Source organism: Haplochromis burtoni, unplaced genomic scaffold (genome assembly GCF_018398535.1).
Source record: "Haplochromis burtoni strain Fernald_Lab_line unplaced genomic scaffold, NCSU_Asbu1 Contig_520, whole genome shotgun sequence".
In the NCBI taxonomy this organism is placed as follows: domain Eukaryota; kingdom Metazoa; phylum Chordata; class Actinopteri; order Cichliformes; family Cichlidae; genus Haplochromis; species Haplochromis burtoni.
In genome coordinates this window covers 13,390-37,082 of record NW_024582881.1, presented here as the reverse complement: position 1 = coordinate 37,082, position 23,693 = coordinate 13,390, and the positions used below count along the sequence as shown (strand labels likewise).

The 23,693-nt window shown below is 45.4% G+C and overlaps 4 protein-coding genes across 6 annotated transcripts in view; 2 read left to right on the top strand and 2 right to left on the bottom strand.

The window, feature by feature from the left end:
* The window catches only part of adprh (ADP-ribosylarginine hydrolase), an 8,603-nt gene extending 6,222 nt beyond the window's left edge, over positions 1 to 2,381 (top strand). Inside the window, exons 7-8 of the mRNA XM_005947361.3 lie at positions 78 to 292; positions 1,647 to 2,381. Of these exons, the coding sequence (XP_005947423.1) occupies positions 78 to 292; positions 1,647 to 1,795 (364 nt within the window). The 3' untranslated portion in view covers positions 1,796 to 2,381. The remainder of the gene's footprint in view (positions 1 to 77; positions 293 to 1,646) is intronic.
* Positions 2,382 to 2,498: 117 nt separating this feature from the next.
* Positions 2,499 to 13,305, bottom strand: LOC102301422 (ataxin-2-like protein). Of its 2 annotated transcripts, XM_005947364.3 has the most exons (24): positions 13,062 to 13,305; positions 12,556 to 12,662; positions 11,196 to 11,235; positions 10,016 to 10,072; positions 9,675 to 9,746; positions 9,372 to 9,531; positions 9,070 to 9,191; positions 8,869 to 8,960; positions 8,473 to 8,721; positions 7,861 to 8,306; positions 7,689 to 7,775; positions 7,497 to 7,610; positions 7,282 to 7,362; positions 7,113 to 7,174; positions 6,030 to 6,385; positions 5,846 to 5,915; positions 5,592 to 5,732; positions 5,312 to 5,375; positions 4,845 to 5,023; positions 4,600 to 4,741; positions 4,389 to 4,498; positions 3,390 to 3,569; positions 3,135 to 3,294; positions 2,499 to 3,027 (listed from the first exon to the last, which is right to left on the bottom strand). In XM_005947364.3, the coding sequence occupies exons 2-24, from the start codon at positions 12,606 to 12,608 to the stop codon at positions 2,978 to 2,980; spliced, it is 3,087 nt and encodes a 1,028-aa protein (XP_005947426.1). In that variant the 5' UTR covers positions 12,609 to 12,662; positions 13,062 to 13,305; the 3' UTR covers positions 2,499 to 2,977. The 2 variants fall into 2 exon arrangements, with proteins under 2 accessions (XP_005947426.1, XP_042070064.1); XM_042214130.1 differs by having other exon boundaries at positions 12,556 to 13,305.
* Positions 13,306 to 13,644: 339 nt separating this feature from the next.
* On the top strand, positions 13,645 to 17,961 carry mto1 (mitochondrial tRNA translation optimization 1). Of its 2 annotated transcripts, none has more exons than XM_042214131.1 (13): positions 13,645 to 13,813; positions 14,561 to 14,763; positions 14,847 to 15,046; positions 15,149 to 15,266; positions 15,374 to 15,672; positions 15,762 to 15,874; positions 16,166 to 16,356; positions 16,509 to 16,639; positions 16,799 to 17,003; positions 17,098 to 17,269; positions 17,358 to 17,467; positions 17,548 to 17,705; positions 17,797 to 17,961. In XM_042214131.1, exons 2-13 carry the CDS (start codon positions 14,574 to 14,576, stop codon positions 17,959 to 17,961), a joined length of 2,052 nt encoding a protein of 683 aa, XP_042070065.1. In that variant the 5' UTR covers positions 13,645 to 13,813; positions 14,561 to 14,573. The 2 variants fall into 2 exon arrangements, with proteins under 2 accessions (XP_042070065.1, XP_042070066.1); XM_042214132.1 differs by lacking the exon at positions 13,645 to 13,813 and adding an exon at positions 14,250 to 14,362.
* A 23-nt stretch (positions 17,962 to 17,984) lies between these two features.
* LOC102301121 (tectonic-3) lies at positions 17,985 to 22,735 on the bottom strand. The gene is made up of 14 exons (XM_005947362.3): positions 22,197 to 22,735; positions 21,614 to 21,728; positions 21,439 to 21,536; positions 21,248 to 21,360; positions 21,059 to 21,170; positions 20,231 to 20,343; positions 20,099 to 20,137; positions 19,861 to 19,935; positions 19,648 to 19,767; positions 19,475 to 19,573; positions 19,287 to 19,390; positions 19,004 to 19,151; positions 18,440 to 18,574; positions 17,985 to 18,336 (listed from the first exon to the last, which is right to left on the bottom strand). The coding sequence occupies exons 1-14, from the start codon at positions 22,510 to 22,512 to the stop codon at positions 18,091 to 18,093; spliced, it is 1,833 nt and encodes a 610-aa protein (XP_005947424.1). The 5' UTR covers positions 22,513 to 22,735; the 3' UTR covers positions 17,985 to 18,090.
* Positions 22,736 to 23,693: the final 958 nt, after the last annotated feature.

The following is a 23,693-nucleotide window of genomic DNA, read 5'->3' as shown; positions in this document are numbered from 1 at the left end:
TTTTTTTCATTTTAACAGAGAGAGAATGACACAGGTAGACCGTGTAGATGCTGTGAACCCCCCTTTCCTGTCTGCAGGTACTTGGATCTGAGGGGCCTCGCTCACGGTGTGGGCCCTGCGATTTGGCCTGCCTCTTACGGCCCTGCTGAAAGAGACGAAGCCTATAAGAGCTTCAGCTTGTCAGGTTGGGCCGGACGCAGTGGCCATGATGCTCCAATGATAGCGCTGGACGCCTTGCTGGGCGCAGGTTCAGACTGGGAAGAGCTGATGAGCAGGGCCGCCTTCCATGGAGGTCAGAGGTCTCACTGGTGTAATGTAATATAAGCTGTGAGTGAAGTCTTGCACTAAATGTAAAACCTTTACCTAAAATATGTGTTTAATTATACTAACACAAACTCAGCTTTAGTTTGAAGTCTGCTTTTTCTTTTTGACAATCTTTGGTTTAGTTTGATAGTGACTCCAGTAACCATCATGTTTATATATTAGCCAGCATTCCTCTCGTTTCAAACATTTACACACAGTCAGTCAGAAAAAGGTGTTGTTTTTTTAAGCAATGGATTATTAAATCCCTGTACAACGTAAGTTATTAAACTAACAGCACCACTTGAGATGCACTTTCACCTAATTGCTAAATAATGTAACTACAGGGAACTATGAAGAAGGTATTTGGTGTATCCACTGACAGAGAAAGAAGACGAGGAGACATGATGGAGACAAATTGAGGGAATTGTGGCTGAGATGACAGAAAGTGGATAAAAGATGTTGTATTTGTAGCTGCCAGGCAGAGGAAAGGAGGCAGACCTCAGGGTTCATGGAAGTAGTGGAGGAGGACCTGCAGAGGGATGGTGTAACAGAAGGGTGCTGATCAGCTGTGGTGACCCCTAAAGAGAGCAGCTGAAGGAACAATGTAACCTTTCGTACAACTTCAAAGAAATCTTGTAAATTCCCTGGAAACTTCTCTCCCATGTAAACTGAGTTCGGCTGGTTGTTGCTTAAGCAGTTTGTGTCTCAAAGTGCAGATAATTAGAAACTAATGTGATTTCTGAACTCAGGAATGCAAATGTGTTACATTAGAAACAATTGTACTGCAATTGCACCCAAAACTGGTCCCTGTTTTAAGGAAAGTAGCAACTTTGTGAACATGGAACAAGACTTAAGAAGTAAATCAGACATTAAACGGACAGCTTGATGTCAGCTGATAAAGTAAGGCATGAAGATTAAGCTGCCAGTTGTTTGACTTCTCAATAATTATGCAACAAGGTGTGAGACAAACTGTGTGAACGAAAAAAAATCTGGTGTCTTTGTTTAGTAAGAGAAAAAACAAACCAGAAGTACACCCTGGACAGGATCACCAATTAACCCAACCTCAGTTTTCTTTGGATTGTGGGAGAGAACCTGTGAACCCCACACAGAAAGGCCTTGGCCAAATGGTGGGTTTGAACTTGGGACCTTCTGTCTCTGAGGCAACAATATTAATCCCCACCAAAGAAGCCAGTCTAGTGATAGATGGATGGTTATTATTTATAATAATATTTTAAAAATATCATTAGTCACTTTTAAGATGGCCACAAAGATAAATGATAAATGTCAGTGATGCATTATCACGCACACTAACTGCTCACTCTGCTCTCATCTCTCTTGTCCAGGTGACAGCGACAGCACCGCAGTGATTGCGTGCTGCTGTTGGGGTCTCCTCTACGGATTGCAGGGGGTCCCCGAAGGCAACTACGCCAACCTGGAGTACCGGGAGCGACTGGAGCGCAGCGCCGAGCAGCTCTACGCGCTGTCACACTGAGGAAGGTCGCTGCAACCCCGCCGTGCTGACAGAGCGTGTCCCGGCCCGCTGCGGCAAGGGGGAAACTGGGCCACGCGCACTGACACACTGAAGTAGAGCTAGCTGGTGTGCTCAGTAGTACATTGATTTAGAGAGCTGTCACTGAGCCACAGTATGTTGTCATAGTCGCCTAAAGGGGAAGCAGAAGCAGAGTGTCCTACTAACCTAGAGTCCTCTCTGCCAGAACAAGGACAGAGTACCTCGTGATGTTGGCACAGAGGCTAGCGTATAAGCAGGGGTCCCTCTAGTGACCGTTTTAAATCAACATATTTGCTCCTGTGAGCAGAACGAATCCAAGCTAATGAGAATATGAAATGAATGAGCAGCATCCTCTGGGAGGTAATTTGCTTTGTTTTGTTCAACCTGACATAATGACAAACGCTCCAGCCTCAAATTAAATGTGCTTTTGCTAAAGGATAATGAAAAATAAATTGGTGTGCCTCATGGTCGTTAACTCCTGAAGTGAGAAGGCAAACTAATGCTCCAGACAAAAACATAATTAACAATACAATAAATTAAACGCTTTGTAGTTGAGTTGAAAACTTTATTTTTTGGTCATTGTTTATTTTTAAATTTTTTTTGTCTTGTCCATTTTTTTGTTTTTTAATTAGATTTTCCTACAAGGGAAAAAGAAGGGGAAAGGGGATGTTTGTAACTACTGGATAGAGTTTAAAAAAAATTTGCTAAAAGTCCTCATGTCTTCAAATCCCTCCTTTCCTGTATTCATGAGAAACAGTCCGTTTCTCATATGTGTCGTAGTACAAGGCTAAAAAACAATTCTGGAAGATAAAGAGTCTGCTGCTGTTTTCCCTCCGCGCCTGGTCCTCCCAGTAAGGTGCCTCGTGTCTCTGAATAGGGTAAATAAAAAGTCGAGGAGAAGAGCGGGACAGCACCAGGGATCAGGCGCTGCTGCCGTCCTGTCACCTTCATCGTTAGCATTAAAAAGCTCCTCCTAGTGCCGCACGGACACAGAGGTTTGTACTGAAGAAGCGTAAGGTGCTGCGAGGTTTCTGATTTCTTCTCTGCTCCGTGTGATCCTGTCAGTTTCTTTGTTTTAAATGAGTCGCGTTCACTCTGGGCCTCTCATCCAGCAGACGGGGATTGGGAGAGGGGGAGAACAATCTGGGAGGTTGCAGAGAGGCTTTAGTTTCCAGGCGGATGGAAGGAAGCGGGGTGTGGCTGGACCTGCATCGCTGTGGGAGGTAAACAAAAATAAAACAGAGCCTGTAAAGCCCGCGCTTCAAACGACCCCTTTGTTTGACCCATAAAAGGGAAATCTGAGGGAGGGGTTGTGTGATACCTTGCTGGATGTAGAAGTGTTGGTGTGCTCCTTGCTGAGGTCCGTGTTGGGGGTGCTGGGGCACTGCACCAGGGCCCTGCTGAGGCTGCAACATTACTATTTGGGGCTGACCATGGCTCCCCGAATGGTGGGGACCCGAAATGGCTCCTTGAACATGAGCCTGGGGGACAACAAGATCAGTTGACATGGTTTAGATCAGAAGTTAAAACACCACCTGCTGAGAAAAGGGGGAGAACAGGAAAATGGAGCACATACCTGTGCTATCTGTCCAAGGGGGTAGGTGGGTGGGATGCCCTGGTGACCATGGATGCTGTACCCCGGAATGGAGTAAGAACCCTGTGGAGACGTGTGGCCAGGCGGCATGTTGGGTGGGGTGGGTGCCGACAAGGGGCCTGAGTGGTACAAGGACTGGGGCTGTGGGCCCGACTGGGCGTTCTGAAAAGCACATCAAGGTGTGAAAATTCATCAAGGGCCATAAAAATAAAGCTGTAGAGAAGGAAAAGGTGCACATGTGCCTTTTCCAAAAGTGAGATTAGAACAAGTGCCATGCTTTTCAGCTTATTATTATTATTATTATTATTAAGTCAACATATCTAAATAGATCACCAAAAATCAACCTGATAGTGCAAGCTGCTTAATTTCAGAATTCATAGTCTAAGGAGCTTAAAAAGAAAAAGCATCTGGAGTTCTTTAAGTTGCTTGAAGACGTTTACCTCTCATCTGAGAAGCTTCTGCAGTTTTAGGGTCAAATGATGGAGAGTCCCAGATTTAACCCCTGTGGGAGTGTCCTCCCAAGAGGGACAATGGATCCCCTATTGATCCTCTAACTAATCACACGAGCCAATGTGTGAAAAATGGTGTAGGTCACAATCAGCCAAGGTTTTGGATGAGCTCACTGTGAAACCTAGCCCCACCGTATCATGTGATCAAATGGCCCAGGATGTGAGTGGGCGCTAAGGTGTCTGCCATCTATTATCCAAAACTGGATTACAGATGGCAGACTCTGTTCAAAGATGGTTGTTCACGGCAACTTAAAGAAGTCCAGACACTTTTCTTCCCAAGCGCCTTAGACAACGATGACCTGGATGATTGAGAACCTTCACAGATATAATTGGAATGAATTCTGAACATATTTCACACAATCCAGTCTGAAAATGTAAGGTGTGTCGAAGCTGTTGACATAAAGCAGCAATGAGCAGCCCACACTGCACAGACCAGGTGGACGGTCCCTTCTCCTTTTCGGGGGCGTCCTACCTGTCCAGGGCTAGGTGCAGTGTGCTGGGGTGGGGGCTGATTGCCTGTTGGTGTACTGGAGGGCTGAGGCTGATGAACTGCGCCTGTGTGATGGGAGAATGACTGTGGAGCTACAGAGGAAGAGAATTCACGTCAGGGTCGACTCTGTATCTACAAATCAATCGATTCGGGTCACTTGGATATTTTCTCGTTCACATCCATCTCCACTCACCGTAGATGCCCTGCTGTGGGCCTTGAGGTCCATCTCCCTGTGCAGAGAACTGGGGCCCTCCTGGTGGACCGAGGGCTTGTGGGTGGGGACCCCCACCTTGACCTATCATCCTGGCTCCACCTTGCAGCATTGAGTACATGGGCTTTTGAGGATGGAGAAAAGAAAGGAAAAAGGTGTTATTCTGCTGAATGAGAAATAATGTAAAACCCCGACTACAGAATGTGTTTGGAGGGCAGACGTGCTACCTGTCCAGGGTAGGGTGTCATGGCCTGGATGACCTGCTGCTGGCCATACTGCTGAGGGTTGTACTGAAGGTAGGACTGGGGGTAAGGGGACGCTACCAGCGGGGCCCCAGCAGCTGATGCAGCTTGCAGCATGGGGGGTGCTGAAGAACCATGGTCAGAGCGCTGAGCCACAATCGAGCCTAATGAGAGGAGCCAATCATCAAGAGAACAGAAACATGGAGGACAAAAACACCATCTTTCCCGTTCCTCACTGCAGATTCCAGAGTTCAGTCGTCTCTGATTTAAGCGTTTCTGCAAGTTTAAAGCATGACGGCTCTGTGTTTCACAGCAGATCACAACTCAAGGTTAACATTGAGGTAACAGTCAGCACTTTCTCTGGAGCCGAAAGTCAAGCCTGTGACAAGAGCTGACAGGAAATTCATTTTAAATATGTGGGAAACAATATAAAAAGCACACGCTGCATTTACCTTTTGCTCTGGGGTATTTTCCCTGGCCCACTGTAGACATGGTGTACTGATACATTTGTGGGGGCTGAAAGACAAAAAGATCAACAGGTGAGCACAAGAACTGTGGCTTTAATGTGAAAAGAAAAACTGCAAACAGTATCCGATTGCAGTTCCACGTGAATATTTAGCATTTTATTGGCATGTTTCAAATGCCAGCAAGATATTTGTAGAAGGTGTTAAGCACGACATTTAGAGAAAGACGCCTTAAGTGACCATGTTTATTTATTTTTGGCTTGCGTACCGGCACAGAGTGGATCTGTGAGATGTAGGAGGAGAGGTAGGGTTGGGGGTTGTAGAGCGGCCCCTGTCCTCCTGGATGCTGCAGCACCACGGGGCTCTGAGGAGTTGGCCGAGGTGGGGTGGGCGCAGTGTTGGGCTTCGTCTGTCAGAAACACATCACGGGTAAATAAATATAGATTCAATATATGAAATAATATCTTAATTTCTGGGTGTGTTTTTTAAGTATTAATGACTTAACAGATCCAAGTGTCTTACCATAGGCATCTGAGGTTTGATAGGATTGAACTCTTTAGCATTTGGGTTTAAGGTTGATTTCTTTACTTGGCTGCAAAAGAGAAAATAGTTGTTATAAATTATGATGAGTGCAATAAACTGAGTTAAAAAAAAAAAATCACAGAGTTCACAGTCAGAAATCTTTAGTCCTTTTATTTAAACTCACTCTGCTACGCCTTCTGTCCTCTCCGCTGCCTCGGACCTGACCTCCTCACTTCCTGGGGTCCTGGCAGGCTGAGGGGTGGCTGGGGACTGCCTGTCTGAGAGGGGTGCCGTGGCGGCAGCTGTTGTGGTGCCCAGTGTAGCTGCAGTGTCCTTGGAGGGGTCCTCGGAGACGGCTGGCAAAGGCTGGGTCTGGGAAGGACTGGGAGCTGCAGGCTGAGGTTTAGACTCTGATGGAGGATGAGCGTCTGATGGCGCGGGGTTGGCTGCGCTGGGCTGGCTGACCTCGCTTACAGCAGGAGGGGTTGTCCCTGCTGCAGGAGAACTGGGAGAGCTGGAGTTAGCTCCGCTGGGTGGGAGCTGGAAGATAAAAAGGAGTCGAGGGATAAGCAGTTGGTCTGTAAAAGCAAAATTGTTTGTTTCATCCAACAAATCAAATAATTAATTTACTATCAGACATGACAGAAAAGCCTCACAACTGAGGAGCCTGTTATAACTACTGAGGTTTAATTTAAGTTCACAAGAATATAAAATGTGTTGATTAGCAATCCCGCTATAATAGGTCATAATAGTATCCAAATGAGGAGCACTGTTGCTAAGAAAAGGTGGAAAAGGAGACTGTGAAACACAAGAATCTTGAGTCCAATCCAACAATGTGCACAGAAACAGAGTCATAACACATTAATCTGAGGCTTTGCAGCAGCCTGATGTCATAATCAACTTTCAGCTCAGTCACATTTAATAACAATCGAGTATTGTAATCTTATGTGCCTTTTATTTTAGACATGTACTGCCTGTGAATTGCTGGGCTGACACCAATGTTGTAAAATAATTTAATACTGATCATTGTTTCCTTTTTACTTTGTTACTGTGGCAGTTCAATCGAATAAAAGCTTTTACTGGTCAGTGACACTGTAAAGACCGAGATGGATGACTAGCATTGAGCGTCATCTGCTAAAGTTGATCATCACAGCATGATTAAGATGGGAGTGATGTTGGATGGAGGTCTGACATCACTGATGTCAGCACGCAGCCTTGTGATTGGTGACGGATTTTCTCATTTCACACATCGCTGAAACACTCTTACCCTGAACTCTTTGCCAAATTTTCGCAGCTCCTCAATGTGGGACCTCTGCTGAACCGACGGCGCTGGTGGAAGAGAAAAGAGTTTTGAGAACTTCAAACAACAACACAAAGGGTGCGTAACTAGGCAAAAAGCTCACTTCCAGCGTTTAGCCAGCACCAAACTTAAATACCTTTACTCGTCTTGCTTTCCTCTGTTGTGCTCGGGCTCTCGCCGGAGCGTTCCTTTGCAGCTACACCGAGGATCTCATTCACTGTGAAAACGGCACAATAATCCAGTTAGTTGCAGAATTTTTAATTCCAAGCTGATGCATACTGTTAAGAGCCTCGTGCTTTAACTTTCGTTTTAAAATTGTTCTATGAACACAAACATTAGGAGAGACTGTACCATCTACAGGGAAGAGAGGGGCGGGGCCTGATGTCTTCTGAGCAGGCAGCGAGACAGAAGATGTGTCCAAGTAAGGTGTGTCCTGGGAAGAGCCTGATTTAGGGGAACGAGTAGCTGGAAGAAAATTGAAAGTGAAGTTAGTTTGATTGAATTTCATAATTAACATGGGGGGTGACCAGAACGTCACTGTACCTGTGGACTGAGCGTGAGAGTTCTGAGTGCGGCTTGTCCGGCTTGACTGTGGAGGTCTTTGGGCTTTAGGAGAGGTCCTTGCAGCAACTGAAAGCACAGAAACATCTGCTTTAGCGACAGGCATAGATGCTACAGCTGTGAAGTCGATCGTGATAAAAGTTCACACACTCACCTCCATTAACTGGTCTGCTAGCGTCGGACAGCGAGTGCGGGAGTGAGTGGGAATGAGGAACCGTGTGTCCGTGTGGAGCGGGCGGGCTGGCTGGGGACGGGACAGTTGAAGCGGAAGCTGAACTGGATGATGGGCCGCCAGGTGAAGCAGGCGTGTAGGGGCTGGCTGGGCCGGAGCCTGGACTCGGGCTGGCGTTTCCTTGTGGGTGGTGAGGGGCGTAGGCACCGACACGACCCGACAGAGGGCTACTTCTCTCTGAGGGGGTGACACCGGGCTGGGGCCCAGCTGCAGAGGGCAGGGGTGGTTTTGGGGACGAGGAAGATGGAGGGTTGGAGCGGTAACCTCCACTCAGGCGATTGTGAGATGGAGGCCCGCCAGAGCCTCTTTCAGCTCGTTCCCGGTTCATCTCTCTTTGACGCTGAGGTAATGGAATGTACTTGCCCTCCCTGGTGGAGAAAAGAGGGGAGCAAACGCATTTCAAACTTTACTCTTTAGCTTTAAATTGGAACCCCCCCACAAAAAGAGGGGGAAAAAAGTGAGTGAACACCTAAAATAAGTACAACCCTTATATCTATGTTCCTGACAAGCATTTCAGAATAAACCTCCTCTCACCTGTTGCTGGCTCCTGGACTGTCTCTACCCCTTTCCCGCTCTTTGTCACGTGGGCTCTCACGGCCCCTCTCTCGATCGTTGCCGTCCCGCGCCACGGCGCTGAACTTGTCCTCCTCGGTTCTGCCCTCATCATTTTCCAGGTTGACGCGACTGCGGTACTGGGGGCTCGACTCAATCTCTTGGGCCAGGCGGGCAGCGCGTGCCTCCCTCTGCCGATAGTTCTCAGAGTTGCCCCTCTCCAGCGGTACACTGGGCGGTGGGAGAAATAAAAACTGACTTAATCTGCATGTTTGTGTCAGATGTGTGTCCTACAGTAAAAATACTGATACTTATAACCTTACTGACTAGTTAAGGGAATGTTTTTGGCGTATTTCACAAACTGCTGCAGTAACTCACGTGTACATTGAGAGGCTGGAATCATACGTTGATGTGACACCATATTTGACTTCATTGTAACGAAACATCTCGTTGGCATCCCAGCCGTTAGACTGGAGACAAAAAAAAGGGAGATTAATGGGCTAGTAAAGGAATCAACGCAAGAGTTAACAATAAGTAACAGTCTGTATTCACAGAAACTTGACAGAGTATGAAACTTACTGTATCAGTTTCCAAATCGTAACTCTCTCCGTTGCTGTCACCTCCGTCCCATCTCTGCAAAACCTTCTCTTTATGTTCTCCATTGATGCGGCTGGAGCTGATGGCTGTGTCTGTGAAGGTGTCTGAAAAATCAAACGCAAGAAGACGTCAAAACAAGGTGGATAAATCTGAAATAGTTTCCCCATTACATCTGCAGCCATTCAAACTGAATGAAGAAGCGCCACGTTTACATTCTTTTAACCAGATTGCAGAAACCCAGAGCCTGCCCTGACTTGACCCTCGGCACACGTGCATTTTCATACCTCTGGTGGCGTAATTGAGGTCGACGTCTCTGCAGATCATCGTGACCAGGTCTGAGGGGCTGAAGATCATGGTGTCGGTGATGTCCTCCCTCCGTGGCGGAGCTGATGTTGAGCCTTCCTCCTCATTGCGTTTGTGTACAGCATCCACAGCCAACTCGCACTAAGGACATTGAGAAAGCACTCAGCGCTCAGCAAGTATTAAACAACCACAGAAAAGATGACCATCACTCTGACAGGATTATTTGCACTGCCCGAATAAGGCGGCAAACTGATGTGCATGCCTGTGTGACCTGAGCATCTTACCTTAGAACTGAGAGTCTTAAATATGCCCTCAAATGCACTGCCATTCTTCACTTTTATGTCACATGTGGATCCCTGAGAGAGACAAGACAGTCTTTAAAAACTATAGCTAACCAGAGAAGTGTTTATATCAGTATTAAATCAATAACTGCTATATTATTTGTGGAAAAACTGCATAAAAAAGTGAAACAAATTTAACCAGTGTACAGATCCCACCATGAAATAAAGAGTGCCTTTACAGTAGGCAAGTTTACCTCTAAGACTATTGTTTACAAAATAAATAATAATAATAATAATAATAATAACATGGTCTGAAGAAGACAACAACCAGCCAAATGACTCACCACAACAGCTGTGAGGAAATGAAGCATTCTGGCATTGTTATAGACACCCTCAAACACCTACACATGGGGAAACAAGGATTTTCAAAACAAAGCTTTACAAAGACGCAATATATTGAAATTAACGCGGGCTGACGCTGACAAACTAGAACAGAGTTAACCATTAACCCTCAGAGGCCCTTCGCACCAAGAAGTGCTTATTCCTGGTCTTAAGTTAATCCGTCATAACTTGGCTTTTTAAGTCCGACCCGGCAGCTATGCCGTTACATCATCAGCTTAAACCGTCTTCTGACTATGACCGTGTGTAAATCCTGCAATTAGTCCAGAGCAGGTAAGGTAAAAATCTTTCTGCACAGGTTACGCTAAAGGTGACGTCCCGTGCCATATAACAGACTTTTTGTTTTTACACGTGGTGGAGAGAAGAAATCATAAATTACTCAAGACGTGTCACTGGATTTAAAGTTAGTGTCGAACCGCGACTCAACATCTGGCCACCTCGGCTACTTTACACGACGAACAATCCACGAGGCAAGGGTAAAACCTCTTTTCAAATGCCTCAAAAACGCCAACGTTTATATTGATTTCAATATCTTTCCACTTTTAGAAGCTGCCAGTGTCTAAACAATGACTTGTTCCCTGGTTGCGTTTTTCAAAAAATTAAATCTGTCCTTGGTGTGTTCTTGCGCTGACTGGACAGCTTGACTCTTTAATTTCACTCTTACTCAACTACCTTTACTTTCACTTTTGATCCTTTACATCTGCCGTATCAGATATTAACCAACCTCCACAGTCTTGTGTACAATCACATAACCGCACACGCAGTTTTAACCCCAATCTGATGACTGGTCATAACAGAGTAACTTTGTGGATAGGATCAGGTATAGTAAAGACCAGCTAATGCAATCAGCCACAGCTGAGTGAAGAGCAGCTGTAGATAAACCTTTCAATGGCCCTTTTACAGAGGAGGACTTTATCAAACACAGGTCATACTCATATCTGACTCCACAGGCAAAGGGCTTAATACATTGACCTATAAAATGGGTTTTACACCAGCGATGCTTCTAAATGAGTAAAATTTATTAATTATTATAAAAATTTACCCAGTATCGCCATATATTTTCCCTCCCAAGAATATTTTAAAAATGTAGTGTGTATTTGCAGTTTTGTGGATTGGGATACTTACAGGAGATGACTGGAATGATGGCTTTGCAGAAGATCGATTCCTGAAAAACAAAACAGAAACGTTTCGCTGTTCAGAAGGAAAAGAACTTGTTTAAGTCTGAGGAGTCAGTGTCACAGTCCACATCACACACTAGAAAAATTGGTTATTCGAGAAGCAGACAAAGTTACTCAGAGTGGCAGGACAAGTTCTTATGTCACTCCTGCTCACCAGAAAAGCTCCACAGTTAATTTATTCTCAATCCACGCACTCTAACTGTGTGACTTAAAGGAAAAACACTGGCATCCGAACATAGATATTCTTTAAAGAAATAATATTTGTTTACAGATTAATCCCCCCCCCCCCCAATCTGTCCCATCCCCCTTCACCTCACTGCAGGTATGTCTGGCTCTAGAGCTTCAAGTTTCTCCCCAGTGTTTATTACCACACTGTTTGTTGATTCCCCTGCCCTCTCCCTTTTCCCCTCACCCCAACCAGTTGAGGCAGATGGTCGACCCTCCCCGGGGCCTGGCTATGCAAGTTTCTGTAGGTTTCCTTCTGTTTAAAGAGATGTTTCTCCCAACTCTCACTGCCTGCTTGCTGAAAGGGTATTGATTGGTTTCTCTGTAATATTCGTAATCCAATTTGCCCTATAATAACTGCTGACATAAATAAAATATAATTAGACATAAATAACGTATGTCAGTTTAGTTTGAATTTTTTTTTTAATATGCGTCCTTAAGATAGAAAACAGGAAGTCTAAATCGAAAATTAAAAACACATTTCTGCCCAAAGACGTTTGATATACGACTGGAAAAGCCATGAAAGGGTGATGTAGACCAATCTGCATGCTAAACGTAACTCCACCGTGAATGGCCACTGTGGCTCGTATCAATGCTTGCTACATGCTCGGTTACAAAACAAAGACGGAGCTAACAAGACTTCAGTAAACGCGCTCATCTCACAAATCAGCAGCACACGCGACCTCGTACTGGTCATAACAACTGTGTAATGTTAACACAGCCATTGTATCAGGCGTTTTTATTAAGCATTTGGGACGTGAGGTTATACATGTAAACAGTTTCTCCCTCCCCTCTCTTTCGCCCCTTCTCAACCAAAAACAGGCCAAATAAACTTTGTATCACCTCTATGCTGATTTGCTACTCCTAGCTTTCGCCACTTCGCTGATTCGGTTGAGGTTCGATTCGAGCATGCTGATTGGTCCACATATGATGCCAATCTAAGAAGAGTGAATCCCATTGGCTTCTAGGTAAGCTCTATTTTTGGGGTTACGCCCACTGGGAAACAGCGCTTTAACCGGTAGGCCTTTGAGTCACGGGACAATCCCCGGACTGTCCTGAAAGAAAAATCCCAGCCCCCTTACCTTCCAGCCGGTGCCCTGTTGGCGTTGTTGATCCCGCTGACTGGAGAAGACATACCGGCAGGGCCCGATGTCCCGTTAGACGCCTTTCTCCCGCCGGATCCGGGTTGCTGTTGTTTCAGCATTGCGAAGCACAAGGCTTAGACAGTATCAAGTGTAAGCTCACTTAAAAACACCGATACCTCCTATGTGAAGTAGCTTTGAAAGCGAACTATCTTTAGCAGTTATCAGCTGCCCTAAGAAGCGCAGAGCCGGTGTAACCTCCCCGGCTATTGTGGCTAATCTTGCTAGGTGAACACCAGTCGCGTGTGGCCTAACATGTAAAAGCAAAAACACCTCGATAATATAACTAAATCGAACACATAACTTAACAAATTACCCCACGCTATCTACTCTACAACCACACAGGCTACGCCAAAGCAAGCGACAATTAAAAATTACACCAGCTTCCGTGTAATTATTTAGCCAAGGCTGGCTAGGTTAGCATTAGCTGTGATCCTCGGGCTCACTTCGGACGCTCTCCCTCCGGGGTTTACTTTGTATCCTCGGCCGCGTCGCCTTAAATCCAACACCGCTGAACCGTCGGTTAAAAAATTACTGCTCGGCGTTACTGTCCTCTGCCGTGGAACTTAGATTTTCAGGTTTCCTTTGGAAAACCTGCTGCGGTCGGTCAACACCTCCTCTCGCTAGGACAGCTTGACTGAATCCGCGCGCGGCTGACTGCAAACCGGCTGAAAGGGGGAGGGGGCGTTGACGTGAGCGCGCTTACGTGGAAGAATGTGTGCATTGATTAAATCAGGACTTAATCGATACCACTGTATCGCTGATATAATCAAGGATGGGTGGTCCCTGCTGTAAACGTAGCAGTCACCATACAGAACACTTAATGTTTTGTTTACAAATCACCACCTTGGTTTCTGTTAATTTAATCATCTCCCATTATTTTTTTCCTATCTGTATTGATCGCATGTATTTATTTATTAATTTATTATATTTGATTCATGATTGTAACATTAACAAAACGAAGACACCAACAGCACAGGCGAAAGGCTGAAACATGCTGAGCATCGTTTTTTTCAGTGCGTCTGTAAACCAGTTATTACGGTTGTGAGCTACAGACATCATGGCGGCCTCCATAGGGAGACTTATGTAGCAGGAGTTTGGTAATTTTCCTAAATGATCTTTGCCTTTCTGTTAGTCTCAGTTTCTGCTACAGAGAGTCTGAAATAAAAACAACAATACGCCTTCTCCCAAATAAACCGTAAGTACATTTCAAACCTGAGGGGAGAGTTTGTTGTGCATCCACACGTGCGCTGAGTAAACGAAGCCGTATTTAAACTGTTTACGTATTTGTACGTTGTGCTCTTACTAACAGGGAGCGAGGATGCGGTTTGATTCACAGCTGTACATGTTCAACGTAACAAATTTTTAAAATTAAATTAGATTTAGGGCCAAAATGCTTTGTTGATGCCAGAGGTCAGAGAAAGGCGTACTGTTTCCAGCTGGCAGGAAGGCAACAGTAACTCAAACAACTACTCCTTGCAGTCAGGTACACAGAAGAGCATCTCTCAGTGTGTATAACGTGGACCCTTAAAGCAGATGGGCTGCAGCAGCACAAAACCACACCTGGTGTTACTTTAGTCAGGAACAGGAAACTGAGGTCAAGTTTGGAATGAACCAGCTGATATTAATCTGCAATAAATGCCAGGATTATTTTCCAGTTACTGACAGATTTCAGCCGTTGTCATCATGGCATCTATGTTTTGATTTCTTTGGATGTGTGGATTGGATGGGTTGTTACTGAAATCTGGTGAGATTTTTTTTATGTCAAAATCACCTTTAGAAATATATTTACTTAGAAAGTTGGTGACATGTTCATTGCTTATTTTACCCACTGTAAACAACAAAGTTATTTTTCCAAGTTGAGAGTTGAAATAAAGCTGATGGGTCACAAAAGTAATGGAGTATCTAACAGGGATACACCATCATTTAACTTTTACTCTGACAGGTGTGCGTCTCACATGTTGAGAAAGAAACTTCCCTTCCTGCACAGTCTCCTCTCACCGGTTTCCAGACATGTCGGTCACCTCACCGGACATCAGTATGATGTCATCGTGGTGGGCGGGGGTCACGCAGGGACCGAGGCAGCGGCGGCAGCAGCCAGAGTTGGGGCTGAAACACTCCTCATCACGCAGAAAATTCACACCATCGGTGAGGATAAAGGGACACCTAAACAAAGAAGCTCTTTTTCCTCCAGCAGGGAAAACTAGACTTCTCTGATAATATTCCCACAGGTGCTCTGTCCTGTAACCCCTCCCTGGGAGGAGTAGGGAAGGGCCAGCTCGTGAAGGAGGTTGATGCTCTGGATGGGCTGTGTGGTCGGGCAGGGGACTGGGCTGGGATTCATTTCTCCATCCTGAATCGTAGAAAAGGGCCTGCCGTGTGGGGTCCGAGAGCCCAGCTGGACCGTCAGCGCTACCGAGACTTCATTCAGGTTAAGAAAAAAACCCAAAACTTGAATTACTCGTCCATTAAAGTAAAATATTTGTCTGCGAGTGAATTAAAATGTTTGTCTTCTACATATTTTTTTCTTCAGTCCGAGCTGCTGTCCACTCCCAGGCTGACCGTGGTGGAGGGCTCAGTGGAGGAGCTGTTGGTAACAGAACCAAACCCGGAGGAGCCCGGGCACCACAGAGTCACTGGGATACGTTTGGGTACACAGCAGATTACCTCTTTTAAGGACAAGGACCTAAATGGCAAACGGTACATATTATACACTGAATTTACTTTCTCATGTTTTTTGCACTTCCTGAACAACCAGCTAATGGCAGCCACGCCATCTCAGCCAGATCAGTGGTTCTTACCACTGGTACGTTCCTGTCTGGCTCCCTCTTTGTGGGTCAAACTACCTCCCCCGGGGGTCGGATTGGAGACGCTCCATCAAGCGCTGGGCTGTCCCATACGCTGAGGGAGAGGCTGGGGCTAAGGACAGGCAGACTGAGGACCGGTACCCCTCCCAGGATTGTGAAGGACTCAGTAGACCTGTCTTTGGCTAAGCTTCACCTCCCCGACAGTCACCCGACTCCTTTCAGCTTCCTCAATACCCACACCCACTGCAAGGTACAGCTGAATGAATGGACTTTTATTTTTTAACTCACTGTCTAGTTTATTGTTCCTCCTGCTTTATTTTGAAACGTAACCCTCTGTAGCCAGAAGAGCAGCTGCCTTGCTACCTCACCTTTACTACACCGGGTGTGGAGAGAGTGGTGAGGGAGAGCCTTCAACTAAACTGTCACATACAGCAAGACACCAAAGGTCCCAGGTACACACACACACACACACACACACACACACACACACACACACACACATACACATACACACAACACTTGGACTCAACGTTGAAACTCAGAAGGAATCACTTCAGTTATTCCATCATTTACTGCTCAATAATGCAAAATAAAGCATGTAGATTCGTTTTAACACGAAGGTTTTTGCAAAGAAAATGCCACAAAAACAAAAACATCAGTGTAACTGTGTATCATAAAATTTTTATGCAAAACTGAAACAATCGAGCTTAATTGGAATGACGTGCAGTCTTCGTCTCTAACAGGTACTGCCCCTCCATCGAGTCGAGAGTGCTGCGCTTTCCAGGCCGAAGCCACCAGGTGTGGCTGGAGCCCGAGGGCGTGACCTCTGACCTCCTGTATCCACAGGGTCTGTCCATGACAATGCCCCCTGACATACAGCTACGCCTCATCAGAGAAATCCCTCCCATGCGCAGAGCTGAGATCCACACGCCAGGTAGGTCTTTAGATCCTGTTTGATCTGCCTAGTAACAAGTGAGAGCAGTGACAGTTCCCTCAATTCTTCCCTAATTCTAAAAAAAATGGATTGACAGAAGTAAGCTGGTTTCCAGAACTGAAAGTCTAATGTTTGTTTTCTGGGATTTCCAGGTTATGGCGTGCAGTACGACTTTGTGTGTCCCACTCAGCTGAGCCCGGTGCTGCAGGTGAAGAGCACTCAAGGTCTGTTTCTGGCCGGTCAGATCAATGGAACCACGGGGTACGAGGAGGCTGCCGCACAGGTAGCTGCTTCTTTCCTTAAAGAACACACACGACACACACACACACACACACACACACACACACACACACACACCAGTCACATACACACACACACACACACACACACACAGCTGGAAGCAGCTTAGGAGCAACTGATTTTTCTTCTTCTATCTGAGCAGGGTTTGTGGGCGGGAGCAAACGCTGCCTGCTCGGCGCTCTCCATGCCCACAGTGACGCTGTCTCGAACAGAGAGCTATATTGGAGTTCTCATTGACGACCTGGTGAGTCGAGGTGTGACAGAGCCTTACCGCATGTTCACCAGCCGGGCCGAGTTTCGAACTTCTCTAAGGCCGGACAACGCCGACCTCCGCCTGACCCCGAAGGGTAGGTGTAGCGTCTCCACCGTGTCATTGTGCTTGCGTTTGTTTTGTTTTTTCCCCTTCTTTTACTCCTCTCATTACCTTTTGTTTCCCATCAGGCTTTGAGGAGGTGGGATGTGTGTCTTCCGTGCGCTACCAGGAGTCTTTAAGAGTGAGGAACAGCCTCCAGGATGCACTGACAGCCCTTCAGGCTCTCTTTCTGTCTACGTCGAGCTGGAAGAAGAAGCTTCCCAGTGTTCCCATCAGTGAGACCAAGAGCACCTTACTGACGTGAGCGATAGATATCTGCCAAGCTAATAATTTAATTTTTCATGTCACAACAGTTTAAAAATGTTTCCGGTTAATGTTTGTTTTTCAGTGGCTTAGATCTTCTTCAGTACAACGACGTGACCTTTGAAATGTTGGCATCTGCCTTCCCTGAGAGCCTTTCGTCTTTTATGGAATTCGCACAGAGACTTAAGATAGAAGGTAAGAAAAAAATAACCCCGCCTGAAATGTTAATCTACAATAAAACTCTTGCTAAAACGTTTCTCTTGTCTGTCACGCAGCTGTGTACAAGCCTCACTGCGACTTAAACAAGAAAGAGATCGAGAGAATTCAGAGGGAGGAGAACATGTCCCTGCCGCAGGACATTGACTATTTCTCTCTGCCGGTGTCGCTTTCCGACGAAGTTCGAGAGATCCTGGACAGAGTTCGACCGAGCACAGTGAGCCCACTCCTTTCAAAATAATAGTGTGAAATATTTATTTTAATAAAAGAGAAAAAATATGCACTGACTCTTCTGCTCTGTCCTCCAGCTGGGAGCTGCTACTCGCTTGGAAGGTATAACTCCCGCTGCAGTCGTCAATCTCCTCAACTATGTGCGCGTCACAGAGAAAAAGAAGGAAACGCACAGAAACCAGCGACAGCAGGAGGCGCAGAGAGATGAGCTGTGTGCAAACAGTGCCTCTTTACCGCAGTGATGCAGTCTAAAAATGACTCAAACTGTCTTGTGAAAATGTATTTATTTCTGAGAAATAACTGAAACAATAAATTAGGTATTTTAGAAAACTTTTCCTCGAGTTCCAGTGCTGCTCCAGTTACCCGTCAAGTTACCTGCAGAGGAATTCTAATCCTGTTAGTGACATGACTGTGAGCAGCATTAAACTCCATGTGACCTTCTCTGTGCTGCTGCTGTTCATAATAATGTGGCCGTCCAGCTCAGCAGAGCCTCTCGTGAAGAAGCCAAAAGGAAACTTCCAGAAAGGCTGAGGCAAACCCCTGGGGGGTTCTGGGTAGACTGTGCTGTCAGCGAACGTAACTCTGGTGGTCAGAGCGAGAGAGGATGACAGAGGACACTGAGGGGAAAAAGAAAACAAAAAATAAAGACAGGAGGAGAGGAATGTTAAAGGTCAATCTGTCAGAAAAAACAGAGGAAAAAGTGAGATGTAGAGAGCACACCTTGAAATTTTGACACTGGAAAAGGTATCTGGCCCCTAGGATGTAGTTTTGGGGAAGGTCGAGGGGACCCAGGCGAGCCCACAGTACTTCGATGGAGAGAGAGTGAGGGAGGACACAGCCTGATTCACACGTTTCCTGAGAAGGAACAACATAAATGTCTCTGTGAAACGTGTCTGTGTACAGATACTCAGGTCAGTTTTATTTATATAGCACCAAATCACAACAACAGCTGCCCCAGGGCACTTTATATTGTAAGGTAACGACCGTACAATAATACAGAGAAACCCCCAACAATCAGATGATCTTGAATGAGCGAGCACTTTGGCGACAGTGGGAAGGAAAAACTCCCTTTTAACAGGAAGCACTTGCTCATAGGGGGTTTGATTGTTGGGTTACAGTATAAAGCGCCCTGAGGCAGCTGTTGTTGTGATTTGGTGCTATATAAATAAAACTGAATTGAATTGCTGCGACTGGCTGGGGAGAGATACAAAGCACCGACACTAGGTGCTGCTGCAGACACCAGAACAGCTGTAACGGTGTATGGGGGTCAGATTTCGGTTATACCTGCAGGCTGAAGGGACACTCCTGTGTGAGGACTCTCGCCCAGTCTGGCTGGGAGCCCGAGCTCATGGCGATCTCATCAGGAGTAGCAAGTCCCTGCAAAATCCCATAAATCTGCGAGCGCAGCTCTGAGCAGTCGTTGGCTGGAGAGCTTGTAGCACGGAAATAATTTTTTTTTAAAAAGCAGAGGATATTGCTCATTATTTTAGCGACATCTCCACTTGTCCTAATGTAAGCTAACTAGAACCACAGACAACAGAGGCAAAAAGAAATAATGCAGACTCACCTGAATGTGCAGCCAGTGATGATGTTGTGCGTGAAGAGGATGGGCGCTCGCGTGGTTGTATCAGGGGAACAGGTCCCACTTTGTGACACCCCCAGTGAGGTCAGCTGGCTCACTGTTAAGGAGCCAAACTTCCCCGAAGCTTGGCAGATAAATTAAAAGATACAATCTTAAAATTGTAGTTAGGATACAGGCATCGCTTCCTTTAAAAAGCGACCGATGAGAGGAGATCCAACTTTAAGTCCGACTGCAGGGTTCAGTATTGCGGGAGTGGGAATCGGTTTGGTCAGCTAAAAGAGAAAAACGACATTACTTGGCACATTAAACTGTTTAAAATTCGTTTTTTAAATTCTTTTGGCTCTACCTGGAACTCTACGGAGTGCGTCTGGAGCAACAGCTGACTCTGATTCACGTCGGCTAGAGTTACATCAACCATTGCGTTTGCGAGTTCCCCTCTGCCGGTGTAAAATATGACAAACTTCACCTGCAGGAAAGGCAGAAACAGCAGAGTCAACGTCAATGTTTCGTCACACACTTGAGCACTCGTGGTTCACCACACAGTTGTGCACTCGTTCACCTTCTGCACTGCATTAATACAGGAGCTGTTCCGCAGCGTTGGTGAAGGCCAAACTGACAGGTTGGTCACTGGGATCTAAAACAGTCAGGAAAACATTAGCCTGTAAGAATAATCAATAACTGTGAAATATTAGCCCAGCAACAACTATTAAGTCCTATTTTTGCCTTTCCAGTGTAGTACATGTACTATAGACAAAGTATTAAGTGGAGTGTCAAAGCGCATTTATTGTACGACTTACCAGAAAATCTAACACTGGTGCCATCTCAGCTTTTGGGATCTGTCACAGAAAAACACGATATTAGTCCATCTGCGGTGAGTCTCACAGCTAATCATGCACTTAAAAGGATTTAGTGCAAATGAACTCGCTGACCTTGACGAGATGCAGGTCGGAGAAGTAGGAGTTGGCGCTGAGGCTTGGATCTGTGATGCATGACTGAGGAGTCACCATCCGTGCACAAGACAGAGACACAGACCTCAAGAACTCTACAAGAAGGGGAGGAATTAAGGTGGATAAAATGTGGCGTAGGAAACAGCGTGTTGTTGTAATAATTCTGCATGTGTGTACCAACTTTTGATAAGTAAGACATTGTTTACAGTACAATATGAGCAGAATGTGGTTGTGTGCAAGTCTTTTCCTGACAAAGTCATCACCTGGATGGCAGCACACATCACTCTAACACCTGTAAACACCTGTTTAGTAGTGATGGAGCCTTAAAACATGTGCAAGATTTCCTCTGAGCACCCCCACATGCACACAAATTGGTGTGGTGTCTCTGTACGGACTGTTGTCGTGACAAGAGAGCTGAGTGTGAAATCAGTCTACATTCCTACCGTCACCTATGGCAACAAGCAGAAAGAATGATATTGCGGCGTTTCCTCTGAACAGTGTTTGGGCTCAGCCTGGGACACAATGTGGAGATTGGTCCTTGATCAGGAGGGGCTAAGAGATGAGTCAGTTATAGGATACTTGCTGGCCTCCCCAGTATAAAAGGCTGTCATGTATACTGCCACAAACCCACACGTCTGAGTTGGGCTGCTGTGTCTAAGACATCTGTAGAAAATATCCTAAACTAATTCTCCCAAAACTGTCCAAAGTAAATATGAAGAAGCAACTCTAGGTGGCAGGGCTGCACTTAAAATGGTGTAACAGCACTTTGCCACTCAACAGTTCAACATTTAACTTTTTATGTGATCTTACTTGCAGGGTTGCGGTCGATGCAAAAAGCTGACGCTGCCGGTCCTGGAGATGGCTGACGGAGGAGACCCCGCACGGAGGAGTTGGGGAAATATGTCTGGATGACATCATCAACCTACAGAAAAAAAGTTGTGATGATTTCAAATATCTTACGTTTTTTTGTTTTAATTATTTAAGTCTGTGAGCACTTACCATGTAAAAACCTCTGCTGGGGCCTACAGTTGGACTCTTCTGTAGAGAGAAGTGGTACGAGTCCCCTAAAACTGGATGCTGAGGTTGGGCTGGGAAAGACTGGGACGTGTTATCTGTTTGGAGGTTGGAAAACGATAATGATATACGTTGACCTTACCTGTAATTTTTTTAAAAAAAGTTATGCCATTTACCTGAAGGTTGCACACAAAACAGAGAGTCGGTCACTGTGATAAGAGACGAATCCACATTGGCTCTGAACATCAGCCATTTCTCAATGCAAACACCTGATCTGTAAAGTTAAAAATGGTATTTTAAATACTGAAGCTGTGTACTACACGTGTTATAGAGCTAACGACCAACACTCACATGGCTCTCTGCGGACATCCAGTGAAGACAGCGCTCAAGCTAGGGACCCCACAGTCAGCTGTGTCACAGCAGCAGCCGATGTCACAGAAACCAGGGGTTAAATCACAGAGACACGCTGGAAAACATCAGGAAAAGGGTTGGACATGCTTGGGAGTACTTATGCTAGGTGTGGTATCACCGTCAGATCCACAAAGTCTAGCTTGAGTAATTAGCGGGAAGCCTGATCGAAGCAACAAAAAGACTTAACCGCCTCAACAAACGATGTAGGTCAGGGGTGTCAAACTCAAATTCACAGTGGGCCAAAATTCAAAACTGGAACAAGGTCGCGGGCTAACATTAATATTTATTGGAAAAAAATCTTCCTCCAGATTTAAGAATGAATCTTTTCTTATGGACTCAAACAAATTTTGCTGAAAAACTGAATATGGAACAAGCAAAGCTTAATACTAAACAATATATATATTAGCTGTATAATAGCAGTAGCCCAGCTCTAATAATAATTTGGTATGGCTTCGCAGGCCAAATGTAATTAGGCTGCGGGCCAGAGTTTGACACCTATGATGTAGGTGGAGGTGTAATTTACCCTGTGGAGACACCGCACGCTGGACGGTGGTTGCAGTTGGACTCTCGGCGGCCGCAGTGGGCGCTTCGGTCGCGGACAGCGTCGTGTTCATCGTGGAGTTCACGGTGGCAAGCGTAGGGACCTCCGTGGTGTTGACACCAGTGGAGTTCACGGCCTCCGTACCGCTCGGTGCAGGGGTGGCAGAGCTGATCGGTTCCCCATTAGCGGGGGTGGCACTGATGGAGGAACTCCCCACTGGGTCTGTAGCTCCGTGTGCCAGACGTCCACATATGACCGTCAATATAAGGGGTAAAAAACACCACTGGATGGAAGTCATTTCCTCTAAAGAGCCATGAAAAACGAGCGGGAATATGGACACTTTACCCGAAGAGTTTCTCCGCTGTCTCGCGTCACAGTAAAATTAAATTAAAGGTCAAATAAATTTTGTCTTTATGACTTAAACACGTTGGAAAACGTAGCAAGAAGGCTACAAGCTAAAAAATCAACACACAATCGGAGTGCGAGCGTCTTGTAACTAAGGAAGTTCTCATTGAGACTTCCGTTTCTAAGAGAAAATTACCGTAAAGCACGTAAAAGAGAAGACGCAGTCATTTCAGGTTAATGAATTCACCACAATCAGTAAACGAGCAAGGTTAACATAGTTAACCAAAATCAAACTAAAAACTATAACTAAATCTGAAAAAAGAATCATTTTTGATTGAGATATTATTTAAAACTAGACTTAGAATATTTGTTAATAACTGTTTTTAATAATGTAACCAACACAGAATACATGCATAATAGTCTAATGACTGACACATGTAGCATGAAGAGACATTGGGGTGTATGTTTATCTGAGCAAAGTTTTTATATTATAATAGTTGGTTTGGAGTTCTTCAATCTCACCTCTTTCTCAAATACCTCCCATTAAAGAAACTAAAACTAACCCTGGATCTATATCGGACAACCATCCATCTAAAAGTAGCGAAGTAAGATCCGAAAATCTTTTGAAAAGTAAAAGGCCACAGGGAAAGCTAAAGGCTAGGCCTGAAACTCTGATTGTGGGTGACTCTGCCGTAAAAGATGTGCGGTAAGAACACTAAAGTCCTCCTGCTTTCCTAACGATATGGTCAACAACCTGAAGGAGAGAATTCTTCAAATTGCAGATGAATATCCAACTGTGACAAACATTGTTCTGCATACAGGGTCAAACGATGTGTCCAAACAACAGTCTGAGGTTCTGAAACTGGACTTTACTGGATTATTAAATACTGTAAACTCTCTGAATGCAGCTGTATTCATCAGTGGACCTGTACCGCCCGTCAGAGGAGGAGACGAGAGATTCAGCAGGTTGTTTACACTGAATAAATGGCTCATATCAGCATGTACTGACCACTCAATGCATTTTATCAACAACTTTAATATTTTTTTGGGAACGCAGGCATCTGTTTAAAGCAAATTGATTTAATTTTAACAAGTCAGGGGTGAAACTGTTCACCTTCAACTTGTTTTATTCCA

Bases quoted from the DNA above. Each gene is read 5' to 3' on its own strand.
- mto1 (XM_042214131.1), top strand. From the start codon at position 14,574: ATGTTGAGAAAGAAACTTCCCTTCCTGCACAGTCTCCTCTCACCGGTT. The intron at 17,004-17,097 runs GTAGGTGTAGCG...GTTTCCCATCAG, and splicing joins CCTCCGCCTGACCCCGAAGG to GCTTTGAGGAGGTGGGATGT. The intron at 17,270-17,357 runs GTGAGCGATAGA...TTTGTTTTTCAG, and splicing joins ACCAAGAGCACCTTACTGAC to TGGCTTAGATCTTCTTCAGT.
- LOC102301422 (XM_042214130.1), bottom strand. From the start codon at position 12,677: ATGCTGAAACAACAGCAACCCGGATCCGGCGGGAGAAAGGCGTCTAAC. The intron at 7,363-7,496 runs GTACAGTCTCTC...CCGTTTTCACAG, and splicing joins CCCTCTCTTCCCTGTAGATG to TGAATGAGATCCTCGGTGTA. The intron at 3,028-3,134 runs GTATCACACAAC...TACCTCCCACAG, and splicing joins ACACTTCTACATCCAGCAAG to CGATGCAGGTCCAGCCACAC.
- LOC102301121 (XM_005947362.3), bottom strand. From the start codon at position 22,512: ATGACTTCCATCCAGTGGTGTTTTTTACCCCTTATATTGACGGTCATA. The intron at 21,171-21,247 runs GTAAGTGCTCAC...TTTTTTCTGTAG, and splicing joins CCAGCAGAGGTTTTTACATG to GTTGATGATGTCATCCAGAC. The intron at 19,936-20,098 runs GTAAGTCGTACA...TGACTGTTTTAG, and splicing joins CACCAGTGTTAGATTTTCTG to ATCCCAGTGACCAACCTGTC.